Source organism: Rhinolophus sinicus, linkage group LG13, assembly GCF_036562045.2.
Source record: "Rhinolophus sinicus isolate RSC01 linkage group LG13, ASM3656204v1, whole genome shotgun sequence".
Taxonomy (NCBI): Eukaryota; Metazoa; Chordata; class Mammalia; order Chiroptera; family Rhinolophidae; genus Rhinolophus; species Rhinolophus sinicus.
Window position 1 is genome coordinate 8,938,285 of NC_133762.1, and position 24,978 is coordinate 8,963,262.

General features: G+C 49.4%; 1 protein-coding gene and 1 long non-coding RNA gene across 3 annotated transcripts in view; one reads left to right on the forward strand and one right to left on the reverse strand.

The window, feature by feature from the left end:
* ST8SIA2 (ST8 alpha-N-acetyl-neuraminide alpha-2,8-sialyltransferase 2) overlaps positions 1-13,582 on the reverse strand; it is a 53,888-nt gene extending 40,306 nt beyond the window's left edge. For both annotated transcript variants that reach the window (XR_012491256.1, XM_019726693.2), the window contains exon 1: positions 13,089-13,582. Coding sequence is in view for 1 of the 2 variants with exons in the window: in XM_019726693.2 (XP_019582252.1) it covers positions 13,089-13,186 (98 nt within the window). In the remaining variant the exon portion in view is untranslated. The remainder of the gene's footprint in view (positions 1-13,088) is intronic.
* LOC109444928 (uncharacterized) overlaps positions 1-24,978 on the forward strand; it is a 110,856-nt gene that overhangs the window by 75,386 nt on the left and 10,492 nt on the right. The window lies entirely within an intron of this gene.

Here is a 24,978-nt window from a genome sequence, read left to right on the forward strand (position 1 = left end):
GATGTATCACATTGATCCATTTGCGTATGTTGAACCATCCTTGTGCCCCTGGGATGAACCCCACTTAGTCGTGATGTACAGTCTTTTTAATGCATTGTTGTATTCGATTTGCTAGTATTTTGTTTATGAGTTCCGCGCCTGTATTCATCAGAGATATTGGTCTGTAGCTTTCTTTTTCTGTATTATCCTTACCAGGTTTTGGTATCAGGGTAATGTTGGCCTCATAAAAGAAGTAAGGAAGCGTTACCTTTTCTGCAATTTTTTGGAAGAGTTTGAGGAGGACGGTTATTAAATCATCTTTGAATGTTTGGTAGAATTCACTAGTGAAGCCATCTGGTCCTGGACTTCTGCTTTAGGGGAGGTTTTGGATGATTGTTTCAATTTCCTTACTGTTGATTGGTCTATTTAGATTTTCCAGTTCTTCATGATTCAGTCCAGGAAGGTTATATATTTCTAAGAACTTGTCCATTTCTTCCAGGTTATTGAATTTGATGGCATGTAGTATTATGTGATGCTTTGTATTTCTGTGGTATTCGTCGTAACTTCTCTTTCGTTTCTGATTTTACTTGTGTCTTTTCTCTCTTTTTTTTTTAGTGAGTCTAGCCAGGGGGTTGCCAATCTAATTAATCTTTTCAAAGAACCAGCTCTTTGTTGCACTGACTTTTTTTTCCTATTGTCTTTTTATTCGCTGTTTCACTTAATTCTGCTCTAATTTTTATTATTTCCTTCTTTCTGTTGATTTTGGGTTTCATTTGTTCTTTTTTCCTAGTTCTTTAAAATGTAATATTAGGTTGTTTATTTGCGATTTTTCTTGTTTCTTGAAGTAGACCTGTAATGAAATTAACTTCTCTCTTAATACTGCTTTTGCAGCATCCTAATAATTTTAATATAATGTATTTTCATTCTCATTTGTTTCTATGTATCGTTTGATCTCTCCTTTTATTTCTTCTTTGACCGAGTCGTTCTTGAATAGTATGTTGTTTATACTCCACCTATTTGTTGTTTTTCCTGCTTTCTTTTTGCAGTTGATTTTCAATTTCAAAGTATTATGGTCAGAGGATATGCTTGGTATGATTTAAATCTTCTTAAATGTGCTGAGGCTAGTTTTGCATCCCAACATATGGTCTATCCTTGAGAATGTCCCATGTGCACTAGAGAAGAATGTATAGTCTGGTGTTCTGGAATGAGAAGCTCTGCAAATGTCAGTTATGTCCATTGGGTCTAATGTGTCATTTAAGGCTGATATTTCCTTATTGATTTTCTGTTTGGAGGCCTTATCCATGGCTGTCAGTGGTGTATTTAGCCCCCCCCCCATTATAATGGTGTTTTTGCCAATTTTTCCCTTTAGTTCTGTTAGTAGTTGCTTTATATAATATGGTGCTCCCTGATTGGGACCATGTATATTGATAAGTGTTACGTCTTCCTGTGTATTGTCCCCTTTGTCATTATGAAATGTCCACTTTTGTCTCTTGTTACCTTTTGTATCCTGAAGTCTGGTTCGTCAGATGGAAGTATGGCTACAGCTGCTTTCTCTGGATCCCATTCACTTGGAGTATTGTTTTCCACCCTTTCACTTTGAGTCTATATTTGTCATTGCATCTGAGATGTGTCTCTTGGAGGCAGCATATGGTTGGGTTTTGTGTTTTGGTCCAGTCTGCTACTCTGTGCCTTTTATTGGTGAGTTCAGTCCGTTTACATTTAGGGTGATTATTGATACACAAGAATTTCCTGTAGCCATTTTATCTTCTGTTTTCTGGTAGTTCAGTGTCTCCATTGTTTCTCTGCCTTTGTGTTTCTGTTATTTTAGTTTGGTGGTATTCTGTGATTGTTGCCTTTTTTTTTAATGTATGTGTCTCAGTTCTGGAATTTTTATTTTTTTTATTTTTTTTTTGGAGTGGTTACCATTAAGGTTACGTAAAAGAAAGTTTCATATATACAGTAGTCCCTTTTCTTCAGCATGCATCGTATCTCTATTATATAATAATTCTTTATTTTTCTGACATCCCTTTAAGGGTCACTCTAGGCCAGCTCTATGATGAGCAACCGGGAAGTTTCCGCTGGTTTGAAGGGCCGAGGTCACACCTTGGGGTGGAGCTCTGCAGAAAGCTGGGAAATCAATTATTCCCACCCACGGAGGGAGTGTGCATACAAATGACCTGGGGTCTTATTACGATGCAGATTCTGTTTCATTAGGTCTGGTTCTAGGGTGAGGCCTGAGATTTTGAGTTGCTACCCCCCCCCATAACGTCCATGTTGCTGGACCACAGACCCCACACTTTGAGTGACAAGGCTGTCGCCCTGTGGTCTCCGGGTTGTTTCCTCAGAAGGCCAGAAGGTAGCAGCAGCAACTGGAACGTGGTGATACAAAGGCTCAGACCTACCCAGACCTGCTGAACTAGAAACTCTGGGGTGAAGCCAGCACCGTTTCTGACAACCCTTAGGTGGTACCGAACCACAGCTCTGCCACTTCCTGCCCCTGGAATCCACAGCACTCGCTCCTTCCTGTTGTCTTATGGGAACTGAGTGGCATGAGCCGAAAAGGGAGGAGACAGCCACATCTCAGCAGTTTCCACCCCAGCAGGAGCCACGTCTCAGCATTTTGGGACCCTCTTTTCTTTTCAGAGTCACCCTTGAACTAAACAAAAAAAGAGGCTACTTTGATGCAGGTGGTAGGAAAGGGGCAGCTAAGAACCTGGATCTGGGAGGAAGGGGTCGTCTGGGCTGTGTGCGCCCTGGGCCTCCAGCCTCCCTACCCCCTGCCTCCTTCCCCTACCACCCTGAGCCTCCCATCCACGTGGTTTAGGCTTTCAGGAGAACGTATGAGCCTCCACTGAATGCAGGCAAGCAGGCAGGCTAACAAGCATTGACAGAGTGACCCCAAAAAGTGCGCGTTCCCCAGCCCTAACTTCCAGGGCTTGGGTACTTGGGCCACTTCCAGCAGGCGTGTCCAAATATACTCCTAACAAAAAATGGTTCGTATTTCTCTAATTCTAGGTCTGCGTCCTTCCCTCTTTCTCTCTCTCCATTCATCTCCACCTTGTTTTGGGTCCTATGTTAGTTTTTGAATTAAATAATACATTGATGTTGTTTTGTTAAAAACACTATTAACGCTCTTACATCAATGTGTCTTGAGCGCCTGCCAGGTACCTTCTGGCTGCTTTCATTTGTGTACATGTGTGTTTGCAATTGCGGTAAAGTACACATAACACAAAATTGACCGTCTTCACCACTTTTCACTGTACGGTGCAGTAGCGGGAAGTTCATTCACCTCGTTGTACAGCCAATCTCCAGAATTCTCCTCACCTTGCAAAACCGAAACTATGCCTTTTAATAGTAACCAGCCCTCCCCCAGCTGTTGGTAACCCCCATTCTACTTTTTGTCTTGATGAATTTGACTCCTCTAGGTACCTTGTATATGTGGAATCATACAATATTTGTTCTTTTGTGGCTGGCTTATTTCACTTAGCATAGTGTCCTCAAGTTTCATCTATCTTGTCGCATGTGTGAGAATATCCTTCCTGTTTCAGACCAAGTACCATTCCATTCATTATATGTCTAGACCATATTTTGATTATCCATTCATCCATCGTTGGACGTCTTTTGGCTATTGTGAATAATACTGCTATAAACATGGGTGTATACATATCTGTTCAAGTCCCTCCTTTCAGTTCTCTTGGGTCTATACCCAGAAGTAGAATTGCTGAAGCAGATGGAACTTCTTTGTTTAATTTTTTGAGAAACGCCATACTGTTTTCTACCACAGCTGCACCATTTTACATTCCCATCATTTCTGTTTTTATTTAGTCCTTAGAACACTGTGAATTGGATATTATAACCCCATTATACAGATTAGGAAAGTAAGGCTCAGAGAGGTGAGGTCACCTGCCCAAGGTCACATAGGTAGTAAGTGTTTCACCAGAAAATAGAGCCTCAGTCTTCCAGTGTGGTCCAGTGTCCGCAGGTATGAGCAGTGGTCTGGCTCTTAGGAAGGACTTCCAGTCCTAGACAGGAGAGGGAGGCCGCAGCTGGGCAGCGGGAGAGATTGACAGTGAAGACCTAAGTGAGTCATTCTGAGCGCTGGAGGTTAGCGCTTTGGTGGGCAGTACTAGCTGGCTGGGGAGGGGGTTGTGGCGCCTTAGCCGGCTCCACCCCAAGGCTGGACTTTCTCTGGGGGCCATTTGTCAGCGTACTGCTCTCCTTGGGTATAGCAGCCTAACCGGCTCCCTGCCCAGGCCAGGACAGGTGGTTTCTCTCTTGCCCTTGTCTTTGCTGCTCCTGGGAGCTAAACATACTGATTCGGGGGATAAAGTCAATCCCCAAACTTCTGGAACCTCCAGATGCAGTAGAAGGGCTTTTGCTGCTTCCAGGAGAAGAGCAAACGAAAGTCACCCACCTTGTCAATTTACCAGCTCATTTTCTCTGGATATCTTATGCCTTCTGCCTTCATTATTTAAGCTCTGCTGGCATTTACTGAGAAAGAAGGTGTGAATTAATCCTAGGGATCGCTCCTCAGAGCACAGCCAAAATTCTTGTTCTTGAAATTGGAGCTGGATAAACGAAACAGCAGACGCCCACAGCTCTCCGGGCAGAGCCCAAGCGTGGCCACCCCTTTTTCCATCTGCAGCGACAGCAGGCCCCAAGGCGATGGCCACCGTCATGGTTGGAAGGCTCCTGTGACCTGCGTGAGCCTTCCCCATAGTCTCAAGTGTTTCCAGCTTCCCGTCACAAACTCTCTGTGTGGTGCAGAAAACGGGACTGAGAGCGTGGGGGCCCCCGGGTAGCAGGTGGCTCACGGGACGGCAGCCCAGTGACGCCTGTGCACCAAGGGAACTAAGAACAGTGTGGGCTGTGGAGTCGGGCAACCCCGGTTGTAATCTCAGCTCCTTGTTTCCTAGCTGTGACCTCAGCCAATCCTGGAGCCTCTCTGAGCCTCTGCAGATGGGCAAATAGGACGGTTATGAAGGTTAAACAAGTGACCCATGGAGCTCTCAGCAGGACAGCGGGCACGGTGTCAACCCCTGGGAAATGGGGCTCCCTGCACCTGTGTGGTCTCCCTGCAGAAGTCCATGCTGTCCCCGACCCCTCCCTTTCTCCCTCCCTCCCTCCCTTCCTTCCTTCCTTCCTTCCTTCCTCCCTCCCTCCCTCCCTTCCTTCCTTCCTTCCTTCCGAGGAAGCAGACTGTACTAGCCCTTGTCTTTCCCCAGAAGAAAATTCCTCCAGACCTTAATCATCCGTGTTGTTTTCCCCCTTCTACAGTCTCTCTCTCTCTCTCTCTCTCTCTCTCTCTCTCTCTCTCTGTCTCTCTCTCCCTCCCTCCCTCCCCCGCCCCACTCCAAGGAAGGCAGGGTGTGTGTGGTGGAGGCACTGGTCCGCAGCCTGGAGCTGGTTCCCCTAAATTGTATCCGTCCTTGGGCTGCCACGTCCCATTACAGCCTCGCCTCCCGCTCCCTGTCCCCTTGCGTCTCCTTCAGCATTGCTGCTTCCCGAGTTTCTCTCTCACACAGACCTTCATGTCTCCAAGCTTTATCCTTTGGAAATACGAGCATGCGTATATTCTGCACTGGATTTCATTTAGCACATCATTCTTGGATAGGTGTCCTCGTTCCCTGAAGCCGGGATTCGAACCCCAGCACTGCAACGTCCTAGCTGTGTGACTTTGGCTGTGTTACTTAACTGCTCTGAGCAATGGAGATAACAGTAACACAGACCTTGTAGGGTTGTGGGGAAGCTGACAGGTGTGAGTATAAGCTGAGGGGTGTAGGGCATTATCTGGCACACACGCAAAAAAAAAAAAAATGACTTGTAATTCTCTGGTGACATCACCTGCCACAGGGAAAAGACGTGCAAGGAGTGAGGCTGTGTTTCCAGAAGTGATGCTGTCTGTTTACTCTTTGAGGTAAACTCAGACCCAGGCTACTCGAGTTCAGGGATCAGTAGCATTTCCAGAAAATTGGGGTTGGGGCATCATAGGGTAAGCAAGCTCTTCCGCTAAGGAAGTATCACAAGATGCTTGTCATCGCTTGTGATGACAAGTGCCATCCACCATCATCCTCTTTCAGGAAACAAAGGACATCAATTCCCAAAAGAAAAAAAAGAACATCTCAGATTATAGAAAAGTTCTCAGGCAATGACAGCCGGCAACTTGAAGCCAACATAATTGTCATTGGCTGCATTTTTCTTTTTCCTTTTCTATTTCCTTTGGGTCAGCATTTGGGAACCACTGACCTAAGAGTCATTTCAACCTCCCGCCATTGACTAAGAGGCTAGAGGAAGAGGAGAAACTGTAGCCCTGAGCCTTAAAAGGGGACCAGCAAGCAAAGCTGACTGTATCCTTGTTCCTCCAATAATAACAAAAAAAGTGCTCGGGAAACTCTCTGACAGAGCCCCGAGTTTCCTTCTCACAGAGCAGTTTGGGAACGCAAACACACCCCCACGCAGCAAGGCGGGTACTGGATTTCCAAGAGCAGCGAGTCATTCCCAGTGTAGACACGTCGAGAGGAACTGCCCCCTGCCGACCTATAAATACAGATACACGTCTTGTCGGGCCCACTGCTCTTTCCCCAGGTGGAGCAGTTCCTTTTGCCACTGCAAAGTCTGTGACAGCTGAAGCTGACAAAATGCTGGGACAAACAGGTCCCATCAGGACACCAGGCAGCTTCCTAGCCGAGTGACAAATTGCAGGCGACTGGGGAGAATTTAAAACCAGCCCAGCTGCCACCCAGGAGAGTGACTAATCTCAACACTTAAGGACAAGGCCCAGACCGGCAGTCATTCAGGCACAGGGGATCGTTTCCCTGGGCACAGATGGCACCTAAGCGTCTCACCCCAGTGCTTCTCTTGGGGGACATGGGCTTGTCTCCATATCCTGGCAGATGTCACCTGATGCATGCCCCCGCCCCCACGTTCCTGCCCCTCCCTCAGTCATTTTCACCGATCTTTCTGTCTTTCTAACGGCCTTTTGCTGAGACAGCTGGGAGATACAAGGCTCCTCAGCTTATCTAGGGCCCATGCAGCTGCCACAAGTCTTGAGAGATCCGATCCGTCCAACCCCCATGTTTGAAAATCCAAACAGCGCTTAAAATCGCTTAATAAAGAACACCTTAGAGACGACACACATGGACCTGACCTCACATTTCTTACTCCTTCCACGTTGCTAGCACTGCACTTCCAGCATCCTTTCTGGGGACCAGCGCTTGCAAGGGAAAGAGTTGGCCCCAAGTTAAGTCTGGTCTTAATGCCCGTATGGAAGCCGTTAAGGCGTTAAAGATGATCAGAGCTGGCACTGCCTGTCCTGGCAGAAGGAGGCTGGCAGGGGGCAGTGGCAGGGCTAGAAAGGGCTCTTGGAAAATAAAGAGCTGGACAGAGGCTTGGAGGTGGGGCCGTGCACCTTCTTTTTATCTGAACTGGCAGGGGGATATGTACCCCTGGATCCTCCTCTTACAAACTAGCAAGGGCATTCCGTTTCCATTGGCTTGCTCCCCAGCCTTCTAAGACGATGAACGGTGCCCTTAACTGAGCTGTGCCCGCCCCGTTGGGAAAAGCAGTGGGCTTTCTGCGCAAGTGGAGGCTGTGCGCTTGTTACCAGAGTTGTATCAACCTTTGGGGGCAGAAAGACTGAATGCTTATTTTTTTTCGTGTCCTAGGCCTGAGTTCATTCAAGAAATATTTTATGGGCTTCGTTTACTTGACCCATATACCTATCACCGAGGGCTGGGGATAAGGAAAAAAAACCTCAAAACATAATTATTGAGTCCATTTCCATAGGATACTGGCATGACGGCATGCTAAGGGTACACACAGCAGGGGCAGCTGCCCCAGACTGTCCGAGGCGGCTCAGGGTCTGGAAATGCTTTGGAAAGAAGGTGATACCAGACCTTCACCTTGAAGGAGGAGCGACTGTACTGTCACCCCTGCTCCAGACCCCCAGATGCCGTCACACGGCGTTTGGCCGTGGGGAAGGTGCCATCAGTTGACAGCAGGGTGGGTGGGAGTCAGGGGGGTTGGTGTGTGCAGGGAGGTTGTTCCAGAAAAAGGGGAGACACGTGCAAAGGCATGAGGTCACAATGCATTCCAGGATGGCTGGAGCCCAGGGAGACTGAAGCGGGGCGGCAGGGCCAGGTGATATTATACCTGTGTGCCATGATAAAAGCAGTGGGAGCCCACATAGAATCCCACTCTCTCTGAGAAGTATTTATAATTTGCAATTTGTGACGTCCCCAATTTCTAAAAGCGAAGCAATATTAAAACCTAGCAACCCTGCTTTATACCAGGAGAAAGGCCCTGAGTGGTGAATTGGTTTCTAAGATGGATATCTATTTACAATTTAAATTTGGTGCTAGGAACAGTTGGTAACAAGGATTTGGAACAAATGAGTTAAAAACCAGAGCCTCTTTCTTTCCTATTTTATTCTCCAATCATGTTTATACTTGAGTGGAGTTCCCAGGACTGAAGAGAAAGATGGGCTTAAAAAAAAAAAAAAAAAAAGGTTGCATTGTCTCAAACAAGGGTGTATACTCCTTTCAGAGTGCCTGACTGGAACAGCTCAAAGAATAGGTCATTTTCTGTCACATACACCTGGACTCCGCCACCGAGAGGTGGTTCCCCTCATTCTCAGCGGATGGGAGAAACTGCTACCTTCCCAGGACTCCTGTCACGGCTGATAATACAGCTGGCCCCACCTCGTCTGGTACTTACCCAGCACGGACTGACGTTGGCTGGGGTGCAGCAGTCCCCGGGGCCACGGTATACCGGGGACACACGTTCTGACCACTTGGATGTCCGTGCTGACGAGTCAGTGTGCAAGAAGGACCACTTGTTGAAAATCTGTACTGTCACCCCTGCTCCAGACCCCCAGATGCCATCACACGGCGTGTGGCCGAGGGGAAGGTGCCATCAGTTGACAGCAGAGTCAGGGTTGTCATGGAATTTTCCTGGGGGGTTTTCCTTCCCCAGGCAGCCCCGGGACCCCCTTGAAAGTCTGCGATGCCCATGGCAGGTGACCTTGTGTGGAAAGCCAGAGAATAGTGCTGTCGAGTCACGCTGAATTGAGTCCATCTCCCGTCCTTTGTTCACCTTCCCTCTTTCCAAACCACTGCGGGGAAGCTACGCAGGCCAGACCAGGCGCTTAGAAAACCCTGAGCCTTTGGAAGAAGCCTGGGGAATGCATCAGGAAGGCTGGTTCTGAGACAGCTTCTGTAATATTACTGCAGGGGAGGCAAGGACTTCCGGGCTCAGGGCAGTCTAGCCTGGCGGTCAGGGGCCTGGGCTTGGGCTTCTGGGAGAAGTCGTCTCTTGCTTCCTTGCCAGCAAGTTACACAACCTCTCTACGCCTCAGTTTCCTCACCGAGAAGCGGAACACAGCCACAGTACGTGGCTTAGAGAGGCTGGTGAGGATTGAGTGAACCAGTGTGTCAAAGCAGCTGGCACCGTACCTGGCATACGGAGCTCAGCAAACAGTACCTCTTGGCATCACTGGTAGGCGACCGCCGGGGGAACACGGGGATGACATGGGCTGGTGTGTGTAAAGCACGTGGAATAGCTCTTGGCTCACAGCACGCACGCTCAGTAACTCAGTAGTGATAACAACCATCATTACCTCCGTCTTCACCTTGATCTACTACTGAGACTAGGTACCTCCTCTTCACCCGAATTCTGTGCTCCCTGAGGGTTACAGAAGCTCCTCTGGGGGCGAGGGCCCTGCGTTACTATGAGGAGACCTGGGCAGGCCGGCCCTGTCCTTAGCTCACTCAGTGTGATTTTGGCTGTGATATTGCTTTTCAGGGTCAACTTTACCCTGATTGTTAAAACAGAGGACGTTTCTTAGAGGGCACCCGGTACTTCTTTCCTGGCCTGAGGGTCTGTGAGTCGCAGCCTTGCCCAAGGAAGGTGAGTGCCCATCACTGGGCCAGGCCCAGGCAGGCTAGTCATCCAACAGGTGTTTATTGAAGGCCTTCGGAGCACCAGGTTGTGGGGTCATCGCAGTGGGCAAGACACCCACTTGGGGTTACCCTCAAAACTAAAGCCCAGGGAACAATCACAAAAAGATTTTAGCTTTGAACTTGGCCCAATGAGTGCTAAAACTTGGGGTGCTCCATCAGTTAGTCAGGGGCCGTTTCTCCAAAGCCCACCCAACCTCTGCTTTAGGATTTCAGCTTATTCCTTTTTGGGGAGCTTAGCAGAGAACTTGTCTTTCTCCATTCCCTTTTTCTCATTCAGCCCCAGAGAGGCATTTCCAGGAGTAAGTGTGTTAGAAACGTAACTTTGAAAATCACCACTTAGGAGAAGAGCGGTGTCTCTCAGAAAAATGTCCTGGAAGAAAGCCTGGACCCTCCTAACACCATCTGTGATGCCGGGGGCAGGACCGGACCTCTGAGACCATCACATCAAAGCCTCCTTTTCTAAGACAGGGAGCGAAGAGCTAAGAAAAGCGTATCTCTGTTTTGTTCCTCCAGACAATGCCGGTGTAATTCTCTTTCCTCTTTCCCGTCTCATTCCTTAATCCTTGCAAAATTTACTCCCCAAAGAGGTTCCTTCCTTCCTTTCTAACAGGAGCCCACCGTTCATTGTCTTCCAGAAACAGCCATTCTCTTATAGAACCATGGTGCTCTCCCAGGGAGTGACGCAGACACCTGTGATTTCTAATCCTCCCTAGCACAGGTTGGGATGGAGTTGGGGCTGAGTGGGCAGGGCCTCGAGGTCTCCTGAAAGGCATATGGTGAGGAAGACAGAGCTGGCACCCCTCACAGGTCACCATGCCAGGGCGTTTGCCACACAGAGCCCCCTCTGGATGCTCCAAGGACTAAATAAGTGACCGAGCTTGAAACCTGGCTTCTGAGTAGATACCACGGGCTGCTGTGGTCCCATCCTCTGCCCCTATCCTTCCTCCCCCGCCATGGCCAGTCCCACATAGGCCTCCACTCCTCTGCGTTACACATGTGGGGGGCAGACCTGGGGGTGCTGGGGAAGGCGGGTGTCTCAGGTTGGGACTGGTCAAGCCAGAGGTCAGCCTGAGGACAGGGTCATCAGAGGGAAGGACAGTGCCATGGAAGAGAACACATTTCACCAACTTGACAGTTTTCCCAGGGTCAGCCCAGGCAGGGACCCCCAAGGAAACATGTCCCACGGGCACAGGAGCCCTGGGTTTTAAATACAGATGTAAGTGCCCACCTTAGCTCAGGACTTAGAGTATATGCCTGGACGCCCTGGTGAAACAACGTGATGTGGGAGTGGGGGGCTTGATAATGCACTTGGTGGGCAAGTGCAGCTTTCTGTGCAAGGTGATTTCCTGGCTGCATGTTCAAAATGAAAAGTCCCTGGCATGTAGTAGGTATTCGATTAAACTTCGGTGAATGGATGGACCAGGGAACCCGGAATGAACACAGCCCTTGTGAGGATTTTAGAGCAGAAGAGTGGACAGCTGCCCGTCCTCCCCTCCCACATGTCAAGGTCAGCAAGTGGTCTGGGCCAGGCAGAGCCCACACCTGGGAGAAGAGGGGAAGTCTAGAGGAAGGCCCTCCGCGCTGCGGCCTCCATACCCAAGGCTTGGCTCGCGGCCGTTCCTTTCCTACCCGCGTTTTTGAGCTGAACAGCTACAGAAAGGAGCGTGTTTCTCCATCTCCACGTGGGAGCTGGTGGCAGGCACATCGTGTATTAACTCAGCAGTATTTGTAAAAGTTTTCGGAGCGCTCGGGGAAACCGAGCATGATGAGAAGAGGCAGAGAGAAGGGTTCTTGAAGTGGGGTGAGTTCCAGACGGAATTCGAGGGTTGCGCCGATGAGAAGGGGCAGGGAGAAAAGGAGAGAGCAGGAAGTGAGCCAGGTTTGGGTCCCTAGGACCTGGGCATCCTGGGCCCAGGACTGGCATTTCCCTTTCGGGGGAACTGTCAATGTAGTATGTGCCCTCAACTCGTGCTGATGAAAGGAAATAACAAATGGGACAAAGGGTGGGCACACGCGGCGCGGGACTCGTGCAGAGCGCCTAGCTTGGCATAGCCCCCACGGAGGAAGGGACCTTCTGCCCACTCTGAGACCTCACCTGCTCCCTGCCCGGGGCCAGGAAGCTCTCTCCTCCCGGCCCCTCCAAACCCTCGCTGCCTCCCCACCTGCCCACCGCGGGTTGGAGGCTCTTTGTGGCGCCGAAGCGGAGAGGAGCTAGCCCGGCTTGCGTGAGGCTGCGGGGCGGGGCGTGAGTACCAGCCGCCCGGACCCACAGCGGGTGCGTCCCGCGCTGCGAGTGCGCGCTCCCGGAAGTCCCGCGCCAGGGCAAGGGCTCGCGGTCCAGCCCCACCTCTGGAGAGATCCGGAGAAAAGCAAGGGCGAGACCTCGCGCCAGGGGGCCCCGAAGACCACTCGGCAGCGGTACAGACTTTCCGGAAAGGTCTCTGTCTCCGTGCAGAGAGCTCACGGGAACCTGGGGGCGCAAAGGGCGCCAGCAGGGTTAGCTGAGTGTCCAAAGCCAGGCGAGGGCGGGGATCTCAGCCAAGCCCCGCGCGCTCCACCTCTAGTGGTTCCAGCGCGCGCCCCAGTGCCGGGCTCCCGGGTCCGCGAGAGGCGCGTGTGCGTGTCTCTGTGTACTGCGGACACACCCCTTCCCGGGAGCCCATGCAGAGCCCCCGCCCTCTGCTCGGGCCCGGGGATCCCCTCCCCCAGCGCAGAGATCCCCGCGCGTCCCCTGCCCACTTTGCCAAGGCGAGAAAGCGGCCGAGCTGAAGACAAAGAAACTCCTGCCTCCTCCACTCTCGGTCCCTCCGCCTGTTCCAGACACTCCCCGGCGCCCTCCCTCAACCCCCGCGACGTCGTGCGCGGACACTCGGGGACCGGGTGGGTGAGTCTGCTTCCTGACGTGGGTCAGATGGAAGCTGCCCATGCTCCCCGCTGGGAGACACCCCACGACAGCCGCGCCCCCACCCTCCACTCCCCAAACCGTCCCGGGCCCCCGGCACCGCCACCCCCGGCCACAACAGTCCCCCACCTCTCCTGGGGAGAAATAGGGGGGTGCGGCGCACACAAAGCGGGCTGGGGGGAGCGGGGAGTATGGAGGACAGAGAGATCCCGCCAGGGCTCGGCACGGGCCCGAGCGCAGCTATTTACCCGATTTCTTCTTCGATCTCCGAGATGTCTGCGAAGATGAGGAAGACCACGAGCAGCGTGAGCGCAGCCAGCATCCAGCTCCGGAACTGCAGCTGCATGGTGGCCTCGCGCCCGCCGGGACCCGCACGGGCCGGCGCGAGGAGCGGGGCTGGAGGGCGCAGCGGCAGGCGTTGGAGCCTCCGCGCGCGGCGCGCAGCGGGGCAGACACCCTGCACCCCGGGCGAGTCCGGGCCAGCGGTGGTGGTGGCGGCGGCGGCGACAGCGGCAGACAGGGGTTGCTCAGGCGCAACGAGCCCGTTCGCTCCCTCTCGGCTCCCGCCCACCCCTCCTCTCTCCTCCCCTCCCCTCCCTTTCCCCGCCCCGCGTGGGGTTCTGCACGCAGTTTGACAGCTTTGCTCCGCGCCCCTGCTCGCCTCCTCCCACCTCAGGACAACTCCAATGTCCAGCCACCCGCCTGGGCTTCTCCCGCCTGCCTTCCTGTAGCTCCCGAGGGCTCTGGGATGTGGCCGGAGCCTGCCACTCCCTGCCTAGCGCGGCTGAGCTCTGGGCACCGCGCGCGTCCGAGTACCGAGCTGAGCTCAGGGAAGAGCGCGCACCGCCCGGTACCCTGCCGGCTGGCAAACGCCCTCGCTCGCTCGCTCTTTGTCCAGCGCCTTCGCTTTCTTGCAAAGTTTTCCCAACACAAAGACCAACACCTCGGACAGCCCCAGAGTGCGGCGAGGAGGTGGTTTCAGCCAGGCAGATGTTTCAGCAATCGATGAGTTAGGAGGGGAGGATGGGGGAAGGGGAGGGGAAAAGAAATATCCAAGACAGGCCAACTTCGGCGTAGGTCCAGTTTGCAATTTGTGGTCACGGTGCTGAGCCCGCGAGAAGCCACCCCCTTCAGGCGGTCATCTTTGTCTCCATTGGTAGGACAGACTGGGTTCAGAGAGCCACCCTGAGTTGCCTGCGGTCTCACAGTCGTGGCTGGAACCCTTGGCTTGTCCTGGAGTGGCTGCCCTACCCACAGTGGCAGACTCAGCGCCTGCCATAGCCTGGCCCTCCCGGTACCTAAGGCTGGGCTTCGTTTCCCCAGCTCTAGCCCTCTCCTGGCAAAACCAATCCCCCTGCCTCCTGCCCCAGCCCTATCTTGATGTAAAGGTCTGCTAGGAAACATGGCTCCCACAAGGCCCCCTGCCCCCATGCCCAGATACTTTAGGCTTTCCCAGCCTTAGACAGTTTAACTCAAATTACATTTTGCACCAATCCTTAGCCTGGGGTGGGAAGGGCCCCATTAAGTTTTACTGGAATTAGATTTTTTTTTTTTTTTTTTTTGCGTTCATTGTAACAATCCTGAAATCAGGAAATGTAGTTCTCCAGAAATGATTGTCTGGTTTATGAAAGGGTGCCTGGGATTTGAGTTTGGGGAAAAAGAGTCCTGTTGAAAAAGCTTATATGGAATGTCCTAACTGCCTGGAAAGCACTCCCAAATAAATGAGAGGGGCAGATTGGCTGTGCCCCCAGGACCACCCCTACAGAGCCAGGCCTGAGAGGGTCGTGGGGAGGGCCTGGCAGTGGTAAAACTCTTCAGGGGGACCCTGGGAAGGCAAGAGGCCCTTTTTGATTTCCCCACCAAAGCACGGCCTGTGCCTTGGGTCCTTCTGCCTCTTGGTGTGTAGGAAGGAGGGGCAGGCGGGAGGTTCTCCAGCTGGGCAGCTGCTGGACAGCCTGCAGGCAGAACAGGAGAAGGAAGCAGCAGGAGAAACTGGAGAGTGTGGGGAGCACACGTGTCTTGCCCAGAGGAAGGGTGTACCAAGTCCCTTGATAGCATTTCATTGTTTCCCTCCGCCCCTTGCAAGATTCATGCACCTTTGCTCCCAGTTCAGGGAGCTTCTCTGCAACACCACGTAGTTGCCTTAGAGGGGGACTTTCTGAAGTTGAGTGCACTGTTGCGTGTCACACTCCCTGTCCCGTCAAGGTGGTAGCAGACATCAAAAGATGGTTGCCCAGCTGCACCTGCCTGCCACGGTTAGGCCACGTGGTCTAACCATCCTGCCTCCGAGTTTTCTGAGGGCCTAGATCTTTCCCTCTGTCTTGCTTGATAGGTGGTTCAAGAATTGTGGAGCTGGATTTGTCATTGTCTTGTCTTGTTTTTCTGAGATGAATGGTTGGAGATATCTGAATAAGGAGAGGTAAGAACAGGGCACAGCTGTTACCCTGCATAGTATTTCAGTCATTCATTCCCTTCATCACTCAGCAATATTTATTGTGCACTTGCCCTGTGCCAGGCTCTGAACTAGGGACCAGAGATACTAAAAGGAGAGAGACACACATTTCCTGCCCTCTAGTGGCTCATGGTTCAGAAAGAAGACAGCTGTCCAAGTGCATAATGAAGGTGTGAGATTGTGAGCTACAACAGAACTAGGGTCCCCAGAGTAGCTTATAATTGATTAATAAGATCTCCCAAGAGAGCAAAAAAGAAATTGGCTGGCCTCCCCTCTGCTCTTTGCTTCTCTACCAATTACACTCTGACTGTCCTGTACTTCATGGGGAGATTGCCGTGATCCTAGATTCATTCCAGGTCAGGTACACCTCATTGCTACAGGCTCTGTTTCATCAGTCGATTTCCCTTTCCTGTTAGATGGCCCACGTTATCATCCCAGGTTCAGAGCCTTCCTTCTTTGGATCCACTTGAGACGAGTCATTAAGAGCAGCCAGGAAAAGTGGAATCTTACTGAGCAATTCCACCCTTTAGAGAGCAAGCCTCGTTGCCAGACCCACAAAGCGACGCCCCTCAATCCATCTGCTGGGAAATAGAGCGAGCTTGGTAATGCAAAGGCTACTCTTGCACTGAGAGTACTTGAGATGGGCTTCTCCTCGGGGTGTTGAGACTTCCTTGTGATAGTTGACCATGAACTACTTTCTATGGGCACTTAAGGTTTGAATTCACGTGGGCCAGCTGCTGTAACGGTGATCTGAGCGCTGGCTCCGAAAACTGAGCTTGTACTGGTATTTGGAAGGAGGAGGACGCCTGAGCAGGTTGGCAGCCAGGTGTCGTGTGTGCTGACGCTGGGTAAGCGGCCACATGGGCACGCGCTTGGCTGGGCCACCCTGACCCTTCCTTCCTCTCCGTCTGATCCCGCTGTCAAAGCAAGTCCTATTTTTTTCTGCCTTGGTTTCTCCAGGAATCACTGCTGTAGGCTACGTCACCGAATGTTTGGGTTAAGACAGAGGAGCGTAATACAGGAATCGCAGCCAATTAAAAGTCGTTACCATTCATTAACATTTTAACTCAATCACTAGAGTATATTAGCTAATCAGACAACTAATAATGCGGCGGGAAGTGCATATCAAGGCGGGGTAGAGGAGCTGCTCTGCAGAGGCCTGAGGGGGCCTAATGGGGTCACACCATGAATGGGGTCAGCAGCCAGACAGCCCTTCCTTATCTGGACACTGGCTAAGGGCACGGCATGCTTCCCCTTCCAGCTGCCAACCCCCAGTGAGGACTGCCACCCAGAGCTGAAATTCGTGGAAACCCCCAAACTGTATCTACCGTTTGCACATCTAACTAAACTACACACACACACACAACTCTCACCCCCAAATGTGAGGAGTTTTCACCTGAACTCCTTCTTGGGGGGGAATAAAGAATCCTCCTGGCAGTGTTTCACAGGGCTTCCACTGTCTTCATTTTACATCTGTGGAAACTGAGGCGTAAAAGAGGCTAAATTGCCCCAGATGGCTCAGTTGTCAGAGAGGGAATTTTAATTCTTTCGGCCTCCCCTGGTCTCAGTGACTTCTGGGATCACACGATGGCCAGGGACCCGGCCAGCTCTTCGGGCAGCTCTCAATGGCTTTGTAAACAGACACCACCTTTGGGTTTGACTGAATCCTCTTAGTTCCAGGATGTCAGGATTCAGGGAACAAATTTATCTTCGCTCACTGAACACCCTTCATCGTTGGTGAGACCGTAATCATAAATCTCAGTTTTCACCTTTTCACGTGGAAGAGACTGGTACTTTCAGTCAATCCAACCTAAAATAATAATAACAAACAAATAATTTTAGTATCTAAAATTCTGACCTAGCACCTAACACCCTGGAACTTGCTCAGAAAGCAGTTTAGAATGTTAAGTACAAAGTGGTAATGGCCTTGTTTTCCATCATCTGTGAAGGAGGAGCTGTGAACAGCTCTTTGTGGGGGGAGGGGGTGTGTGTAAGGGGGTGTAAAGAGATAGAATATCATAGTCAGAATAGATTGATGGGCTATTGTGTTTCTGCACCTCCAATAACTGAGAAAACCTGCCTTCTCTTAAAATTTACACTAAATTTGAATGTTCTCGAAAATGCAATGGTTCTCCCATTCAGAATCAAAATCCTAGGGGTAACAAGGTAGAAAAGTAAATGGGCACATTTGCATTCCATTTGTAGCTTTTGTAAATAGCAAAATTGTGTATTAACCAAAGAAAGAAAAGAAATGCACCCAAGCGATTACTGTAAATGTTTCTGGGATTATCAGCAAGAGACCTCGGGATGGACGGGGCAGCAGCTGGAGGTGGACGTGAGGTGATAGTGGAGATGGGGGATAATTCCATTTTTGGCTGGGATTTTTCCAGACTCTTCAGTTGGGACTAAAAATGGTTTTGAACCAAAGCGCAAAGTCAGGTACGAGAAGGCAGAGGTAAAGAAAAAGGAGCATCCCCCCAGCCCCCCAGTGCATCAGCGGACTTGTCACTGTGATGTCTGAATCAGATTCCTCTGCATCAGCTCACCCAGCTTTGTCCCAGTGCAGCATGACCCCGCCTTCTCATGAGGCATCCCAGGAAGCTGGCTGGTGTCAATCATCCCTAACTGTCAGACTTGAGTCACTTCTCTTAGCCTCTCTGTGGACCACAGGCCTCTACATTCTCAGAGCTGGAAGGGTTGGGTGGAGATAGTGCCTTCCTGTCCATTCGCTCACGTAACACATGTTGTTGCATCACCTGTGTGTCTGGAATTAAGCTAGAGGGCGGGGATGCAGGCGTGAGTCACAGGCACAGTTCCGCTGTGGAGCTTAGATTCCTGTGGGATCTTACAGATGGAAACCTCGGGGACCCAGAGACCCAGAGAATTGCCCACAAGGCCCGTTGCTAGTTTCAGAGCTGAGAACAGATTTGAGCTCTCCCGCCTCCTGCTTAGGTTCAGTGCTAATTCTCTGGCACATACACTGTTTTATTTTGTTTGTCATGACATTTCAATGAGATTAGAAACTCCCATGAGGTGGGGACCTTTATTCCTCTTCTGGTCCCACATTGTCTAGCAGGTTGGTACAAAAGTAATTGCAGTTTTTAACCTTTTAAACCGCAGTTATTTTTGCACCAACCTAGTAGAAACCCATTCTATGCCTGTTCCAGCTATGGCCAATTTCCAGCCACCACCATCACGTAACTGAAGGTGATGTTGAAAAGAGGTGTGCACTGATACACTTAGCCAGAGTGTTTCTACCACATACATGCAATCAATGAAATAAGGGCAAGAGCATATTTATGTAAAAGATCTTACCTATAGTACTATTAATTACTATTACCTATTAATAGTTATAGGTAATTACTATTACCTATAGTAGAAGGCAGAAACTAAAACTAGGAAGTGATGAGTTCTGAGTATGTGCTGCCTTTGTTTTTAGTCCAGTCTATTGAATTGTAAGTGTATACGTTGTCATTTTTAGTAAGGGCTTTGCAAACAACCAGCATGAGTCCTCTCTAGCACAACCCGGGTGACCAGTGGTAACACAAAGTTGCCAAGGTCACGGTCACTTTGGTGAGTGTGCTGGTGAAATCCCATTTCTAAGTGATCTCCAGGTGGGATCGTGTCCCAGATCCTGCCTGCATTTACCAGAATGTCTGCCTGCTGGGATCTTAGCACAAAACATGGGTCCAAGCAGGGTGCCCCATCAGCCCCAAGTGGGTTTCTTGTAAAAGGCCCCGCTGGGTGTCTTTTTCTACCTCTCCCCTGCCTCAAATGGAGTCTTTCTGGTTATGCATTCTCTCCTCCCAGTTCCCCCAGTCAGATTGGACAAAGCAGACTGGAAACATGGGGGGAGGATCGAGACCAGTATTTTTGGCTGCATGAGTGCATTAGTTTGGATTAGGTTTAGCTACAAGCAGCAGTAAACCCCAAATGCCAATGGCTTATTCAAGACAGAAGTTTATGTCTCTCTCATGTACAGGTCCCCAGTCCTTAGGGATTCATGCCTTCCCTGCTTTCCTCTCCACCGTCCCCATGTGGAAGCCCTTCCTTCATAGCCCACCACATACAGGTTCCAAGCAATAGAATGGAGGAAGAGATAACGAAAAGGGGAAAGTTCCTGAAAGCTGCCACACAGCACTCCTGCTGACTCCCTTTTATCCAGGACACTGTCACGTGGCCACACCTAGCTGCAAGGGAAGCGTGAAACAAATCTTCATTGTGTCTGGCCTTCTGTGTGCTCAGGAAGAAGTCTGCTATGGAAGAGGGAAGGGCAGACATGCGGACAACTGGCGGCTTTGCCATCATGGGAATCGGAAGGAACACGGCAGGTTTTTCTCTCGTGTCGGTCTCCAGCTCTGCACACGCGTCCTTACCCGCCCCTTTAAGATGACCATGTGGAGCGAGGACTTGCCAAGTCACTGACTAGAAATCACGTAGTTTGTGGGCAACAGAGCTGTTTCTGTAGCTGAGTTGCAGACTGTTGCGACTTTCTATTTCTTAGCACCCTCCTTTGCTGCATTCATTTCATGGTTATCACCCTAGGGAGGCAGTGGAGTTTGATTACACGGCTCTTTTGATTCTAATGCTTTGACATGTAGGGCTTTTCTGACCCCGGAAAGTACTCCTCCCAGAGCTAGTCAGTTCCTACAGACAGTACAGGATTTGCCTGGGAGTGTGCCTTTCAGATACAAACCAACCAACCCAGAGCCCACACCCCCCACTTCCTTTATGGGCTCTGGGCCTCTATCCCCCAGCAGATTGGACAAGTCACCCTAAGGCCAGGTACCAGATGACCAGGGACAGCCCCCACGCCCCAGAGCCCACTGAAATTATGCAAACCAGCCAATCCCAAGGCAGTTTACCCCGTGTCACCTGTTCCTTTCCACGGAAACCACAACATAGCTTCTTTCCCATGTTTCCTTTCCCCTCCCTCTGCCTCCTGACAACCCTGGTGCTTCCCCCTGTGGCTGCCTGGAATGGTGTGCCCACCCCTGTGGGCAACAAACTATCTTTTCAGTGGCAGTTGTCTCCTGATCCACTGGATGGTCACCATAGCTGAATATTGACAATACCTGTATTTAAAAGCATGATTTAGAGCAGTGCGTCTCAAAATATTTGTGGTGCAGGACCAGGGTTTTTGTTTGTTTTTAAATGTCTCATCGATTGCCACCAGGATATATGCCCCCCGCATGGCCAGTATGCAATTCACACCATGTGACGCGCGTATGTTAGGCACCTCCAAGCCCTCTTCATCAAGAGGGGTCACACACATAGATGTCACAAAATAACAGTTTCTAACTGTGGGTCTTCAATTTCCGTGGCATCTCAGCGTGGGCCAGTAACACACTGTTCACACACCAGTGCTGGGCCGTGGATCACACTTTGAGTAGGACTGGTTTAGAGATGATTTTGCCATCATTGTTCAGAATTTACCTTTTTGTGTGATCTTGACCTCTCTGCGTTTCCATTTCCTTGACAGGAAATGGAGAAGATAATCACACTTAACTTGCAAGTTTCAGTTAAGAATGAACTAATGGTACCTCAAGTACTTCGCAGAACGCCAGCATAGAGTTAGCAATCATGCCATATGGACTTTTATTTATTATTTAGGACAATGGGAAAATGGAAAGGGCATGTACAAAGTGCAACAGTCGTTCTCTCGGGGTGGTGAAATGGGGTGGTTCTTTATTTTTCTCCATACTTTTCTCCATTTTATAAATTTTCTCCAGTGATCATAAATTACTCTGTAATCAGGAAAAAAAAGTCATTAAAATTTGTTGTGCCTATTTGCACTGAATTTTTTTTCCCTGCCAGGGTTTAATATTCTTTCTCAATAACCCAATATAAACACACACATATTTAGTAAAGAAAATTGGTTTTGCGCACAATTTCCTACCTTTCTTTGATGTTTTGTAAGTATCTACCTAATATTCAGATTGCAATTTCCGATGGGGCGAAAAAAACCCACAGTCGGCACAGCTTTGCTCCGGTGGCACTGGCGAGCCTTCCCTCTCATAGTCTTCTCACCTGATGTCACCTGGTCATCACCTAACCTGGGCTTCTCTGTTGATTGCTTTGGGTCACAGCCAAACCCCAGCTTCTGGAGTAAAGGGGCAGGTCAGAGAGCCGTGTGCAGGGAGAGGAGGTGGCTTCATGCCCACAGGACACCCCACATCCTGCCGGTCGGTCACTTCCCCTCTCTGCTGTCCCATTGCTCAAACTCTGGTGCCGTGATTTTGTGGCAACAAAACCGAGGATATATTAAAGGGACGGGTGAAGGGGGAACGCAAATGTGAGGATCAAATCTTCACAAATAAAGGCCTTGGCTAGGAATTCAAGGCATCCCATCATGCACTGCTCTTTTTCAGGTGAATCGTCCTCTCCTGGAGGGCAGCTATGTGACCACTACATATTTCGGGATATTCTTTTTCTTTTTTTTTTTTTTTTTTTGCAGGAGGAAATTTACTGAGATGAAAAAGAAGGCAGTGATTTAAGTTTCTCCAGACAGCTTTTTGTTTCTTTTAGAGAGATTTATGAAATCCACATTATCTCAAATTCTTCCAAACTCCAAAAGGGCATTATTACTACTTAACATTCATTAGAGTTAGCATTTTTTTTTTTTTTGGAAATACTATGTTTACGACCTAGTAGTAGGGTTGCATGTTTTTGTGTTACAAATATTCTCTATGGTACATTAGAATCCCATGGATAACTGAAGCTTAGAGTAAATGTTTACCAACAGGGAGATAATTTTGACAATTCTAAATGATTGTAGAGATTTGTAGCTGTATACCTGCCTTTCTGTCAACATATTATTGGTTATAGCTATGATTTGTTTGCTTCCAAGTCCTTGGTCAGTAACAGAACCCCCCCACGATTGCCTTGATCCAATGGAGTAAATATAGCCTGTTTTGCAGGTTTCTGGAAATTCATTGAGATGACAAATGAGTGCTGGGTCACTCTTGGTCTGAGAGCAGTTCCGTAAATTTTCCTGAGTGGCCCCGGGAGCCGTGGTGGCTTCCAGCCGGCTGACATCACGGGAGGTAGAATGGCACATAATGGCAACCCCTGTGAGCACTTAAGCTACTCACAGACTGAGTCACAGCAATGCCTCGTGATTTTTCCCAATATAGCAGTGCCCAGGTCCCAGAGAGATTAAGAAGGCCAGCTTGAGTTTTTCGTTTTCTTTCAAAGGGAGAAAGCCGGGGTCTCAGACCTGGAAAGATTCATGGCGGGATATTATATCTCTCTAAGTGTCCATAAGATCCTCAGCCAAACGCTAAATTTTACCAGAGGGACCAACTGGCTCAAGTCCACGGTCTCAGCTGTTAGTGTAGATTGTGGTTTCTAAGTGTGTGAGGGAAGGTCGGAAAGGCAGGGAGAACCACTTGGAAGACTTCCTTTGCAGCCGTCCTTCCTTTCTCTTTGTTCTCTGTGTGAATCATCCCCATTTGGACCATTTCGGGTGTGTTTTGTAATGCTTATTGTGCAGTTTTGTAAGGTATAAGGGACTTTCATCTGGCCTTTTATAAGGACCTTCCATTTTCCCAGCCTTGTCATTCGCCTTTTCCACCTGGATAGCTAACTTGCCAGCTCTCACCGATTTTATACAGCTTTTCATTTTCTGTAGTGCAGCTCATTTCAAAGGATCATGTTCTCTTATGGGTCCAGGCCTAGCAAAGGGGGAATGCATTTCCCCCTCCCTCCCCTGCCTTCCCTTCTGTTTGCCAGCATCTGGGAGGGGCAGATGCCCTTCCTGCCGGAGGCGTGTCCGGGGCTCAGACCATAGCTGGCCTCTAGCAGAGGTGTGCTGACAGAGGACAGAAGCAAAAGCAAAGCTGCCTTCATTTCAGGCTCCATTAGGGGCATGTGTTGGGTGAGGAAATCAATGGGAAAGATGAAGCTGGCAGGAAAAGAACTCTTTTTCTCCCTTTCTAGAAAGGAATTGACCGCAAATAGCGATGGGATGGAAATCACTAAGCAGTACCAATTTAAAAAAAAAAGAGAGAAATTTAAAAATCACACGCGAGAACATTTTGTTGTCATTTTCAACATTTTCAGCTAAAAGAAGGTAACTGCTGAAATAGATAATTGCCACTTTGTTGTGTTTTTTTTTTTTTCTCCTTCACATGGCAAAACACCAGCCAGGACCCAAGACTACTGCTAGCCATTGTGAGAGAGAGCAAAACGTTTTGTGTGAAACAACAATTACGGTTCTGAGGTCCCTGCAGCTATTTGAAAGGATAAACCCTTAAATATCAATAGTATTGATGATTCATCATAATTTGCTAGATAATAGCAAACCATTGTACAGTTTTGCTTTCAGAAGCTGGTAAAGAGAGGGCTTCCACAGAGAATGGTTAACCGTTCAAAGGTCATCTTCATCCATTGACAAACTGCAATATAAAAGGTATTTTCAGAGAATACATGGATAGGAATAATATGGTTTTGATGTTTTGTAAAATAGTCTCCACTCTCCACAGAATCAATCCTTGTTCTGCTTTCACACAACTTGTGAATTTATGGGCTGTTCCACGAAAGGAGACTCTCTCTCTCTCTCTCTCTCTCTCTCTCTCTCTCTTTGTCTGTCTGTCTGTCTGTCTGTCTGTCTGTCAGTCAGTCATTTGATTTCTTTTGTGTGGTCAATCCCCAGTGTTTTATTTTCCCTGGTTTGGTAGGCTAGTCCATGCTTTTTTTTTGGCCTGCTGTAATAGCTAAGGGGAGCCACCAGGTGGCACTGTGCGAGAGAGAGGTGAAAATAAAGTGGAATTATTGGGCTACGTCAGGCCTGAGGGTCCAAGAGAAATTGAGATGATGAGAACAGGAAGAGCAACACTCTTGCATTTTCCTCATTGACCTGGGGAGACTCAACAGAAGCCAGTTGCAATCACCACATAATTGGAATTGAGTTGAAAAGTAGACAGTCTCTCTGGCAATCAGTATCGAAGACAAACACATTGAAGGGAGATGGACACGGCTCACCAAAAACTGGTTGGAAAATCCAAGTTACCCCTGCAGAGCGGTGCTTGTCTTTTTCGTCGTCGTCGTCTTCATCTTGTTTTTTTTTTTTTAAAGGTCCTTTTCTTAACGCCTCTTCTAGCCTTGGTGAAGAAATTAAATTTGAGCCGTTCTTCAGATAATGAGTAATAGAAATCAATACTAGATCAACACCTTGCACTGTCCCTGATTTGGGCACAGCCAAAGTAGACGCGCACTTCTAGCTATTTGAATCCAAAAGTTAAACAATCTGAAATGTCCCCTCTTTCCTTAGTTATCCTGATATAAGTGGACCAAGAAGCAGATGGTGTATAAAACAGCAAGTCCACTTCATTGGAGAAGAGGACGAGGGTGATATTAGTACAGCATTTGTGTCCTCACGGCTCATGCAAGATATTAAATACCTTGTCCTATGTGCCCAGCTCTGGGTGCAGGGCTCCAATACTTAAGAAATAGAAGCAAGAGCTTTGCAAACGATTCCCGATTCAGTTATGGGCTGATGCTTGGAATGCATTGCTCAGACATGGCCGCACCCAGTCCCTCATTAACTTAATGGATTCCTATAGTCAGCCCTTCAGGGCTGGGGAGTGGAGCTTCTGAGAGTCACGGCAAGTGTGGGTGTATTTATAAATGCATCTCTGATTACTCCCAGACTCTGAAAGTGAGAGCGCTCTGCTCCTGTAGCA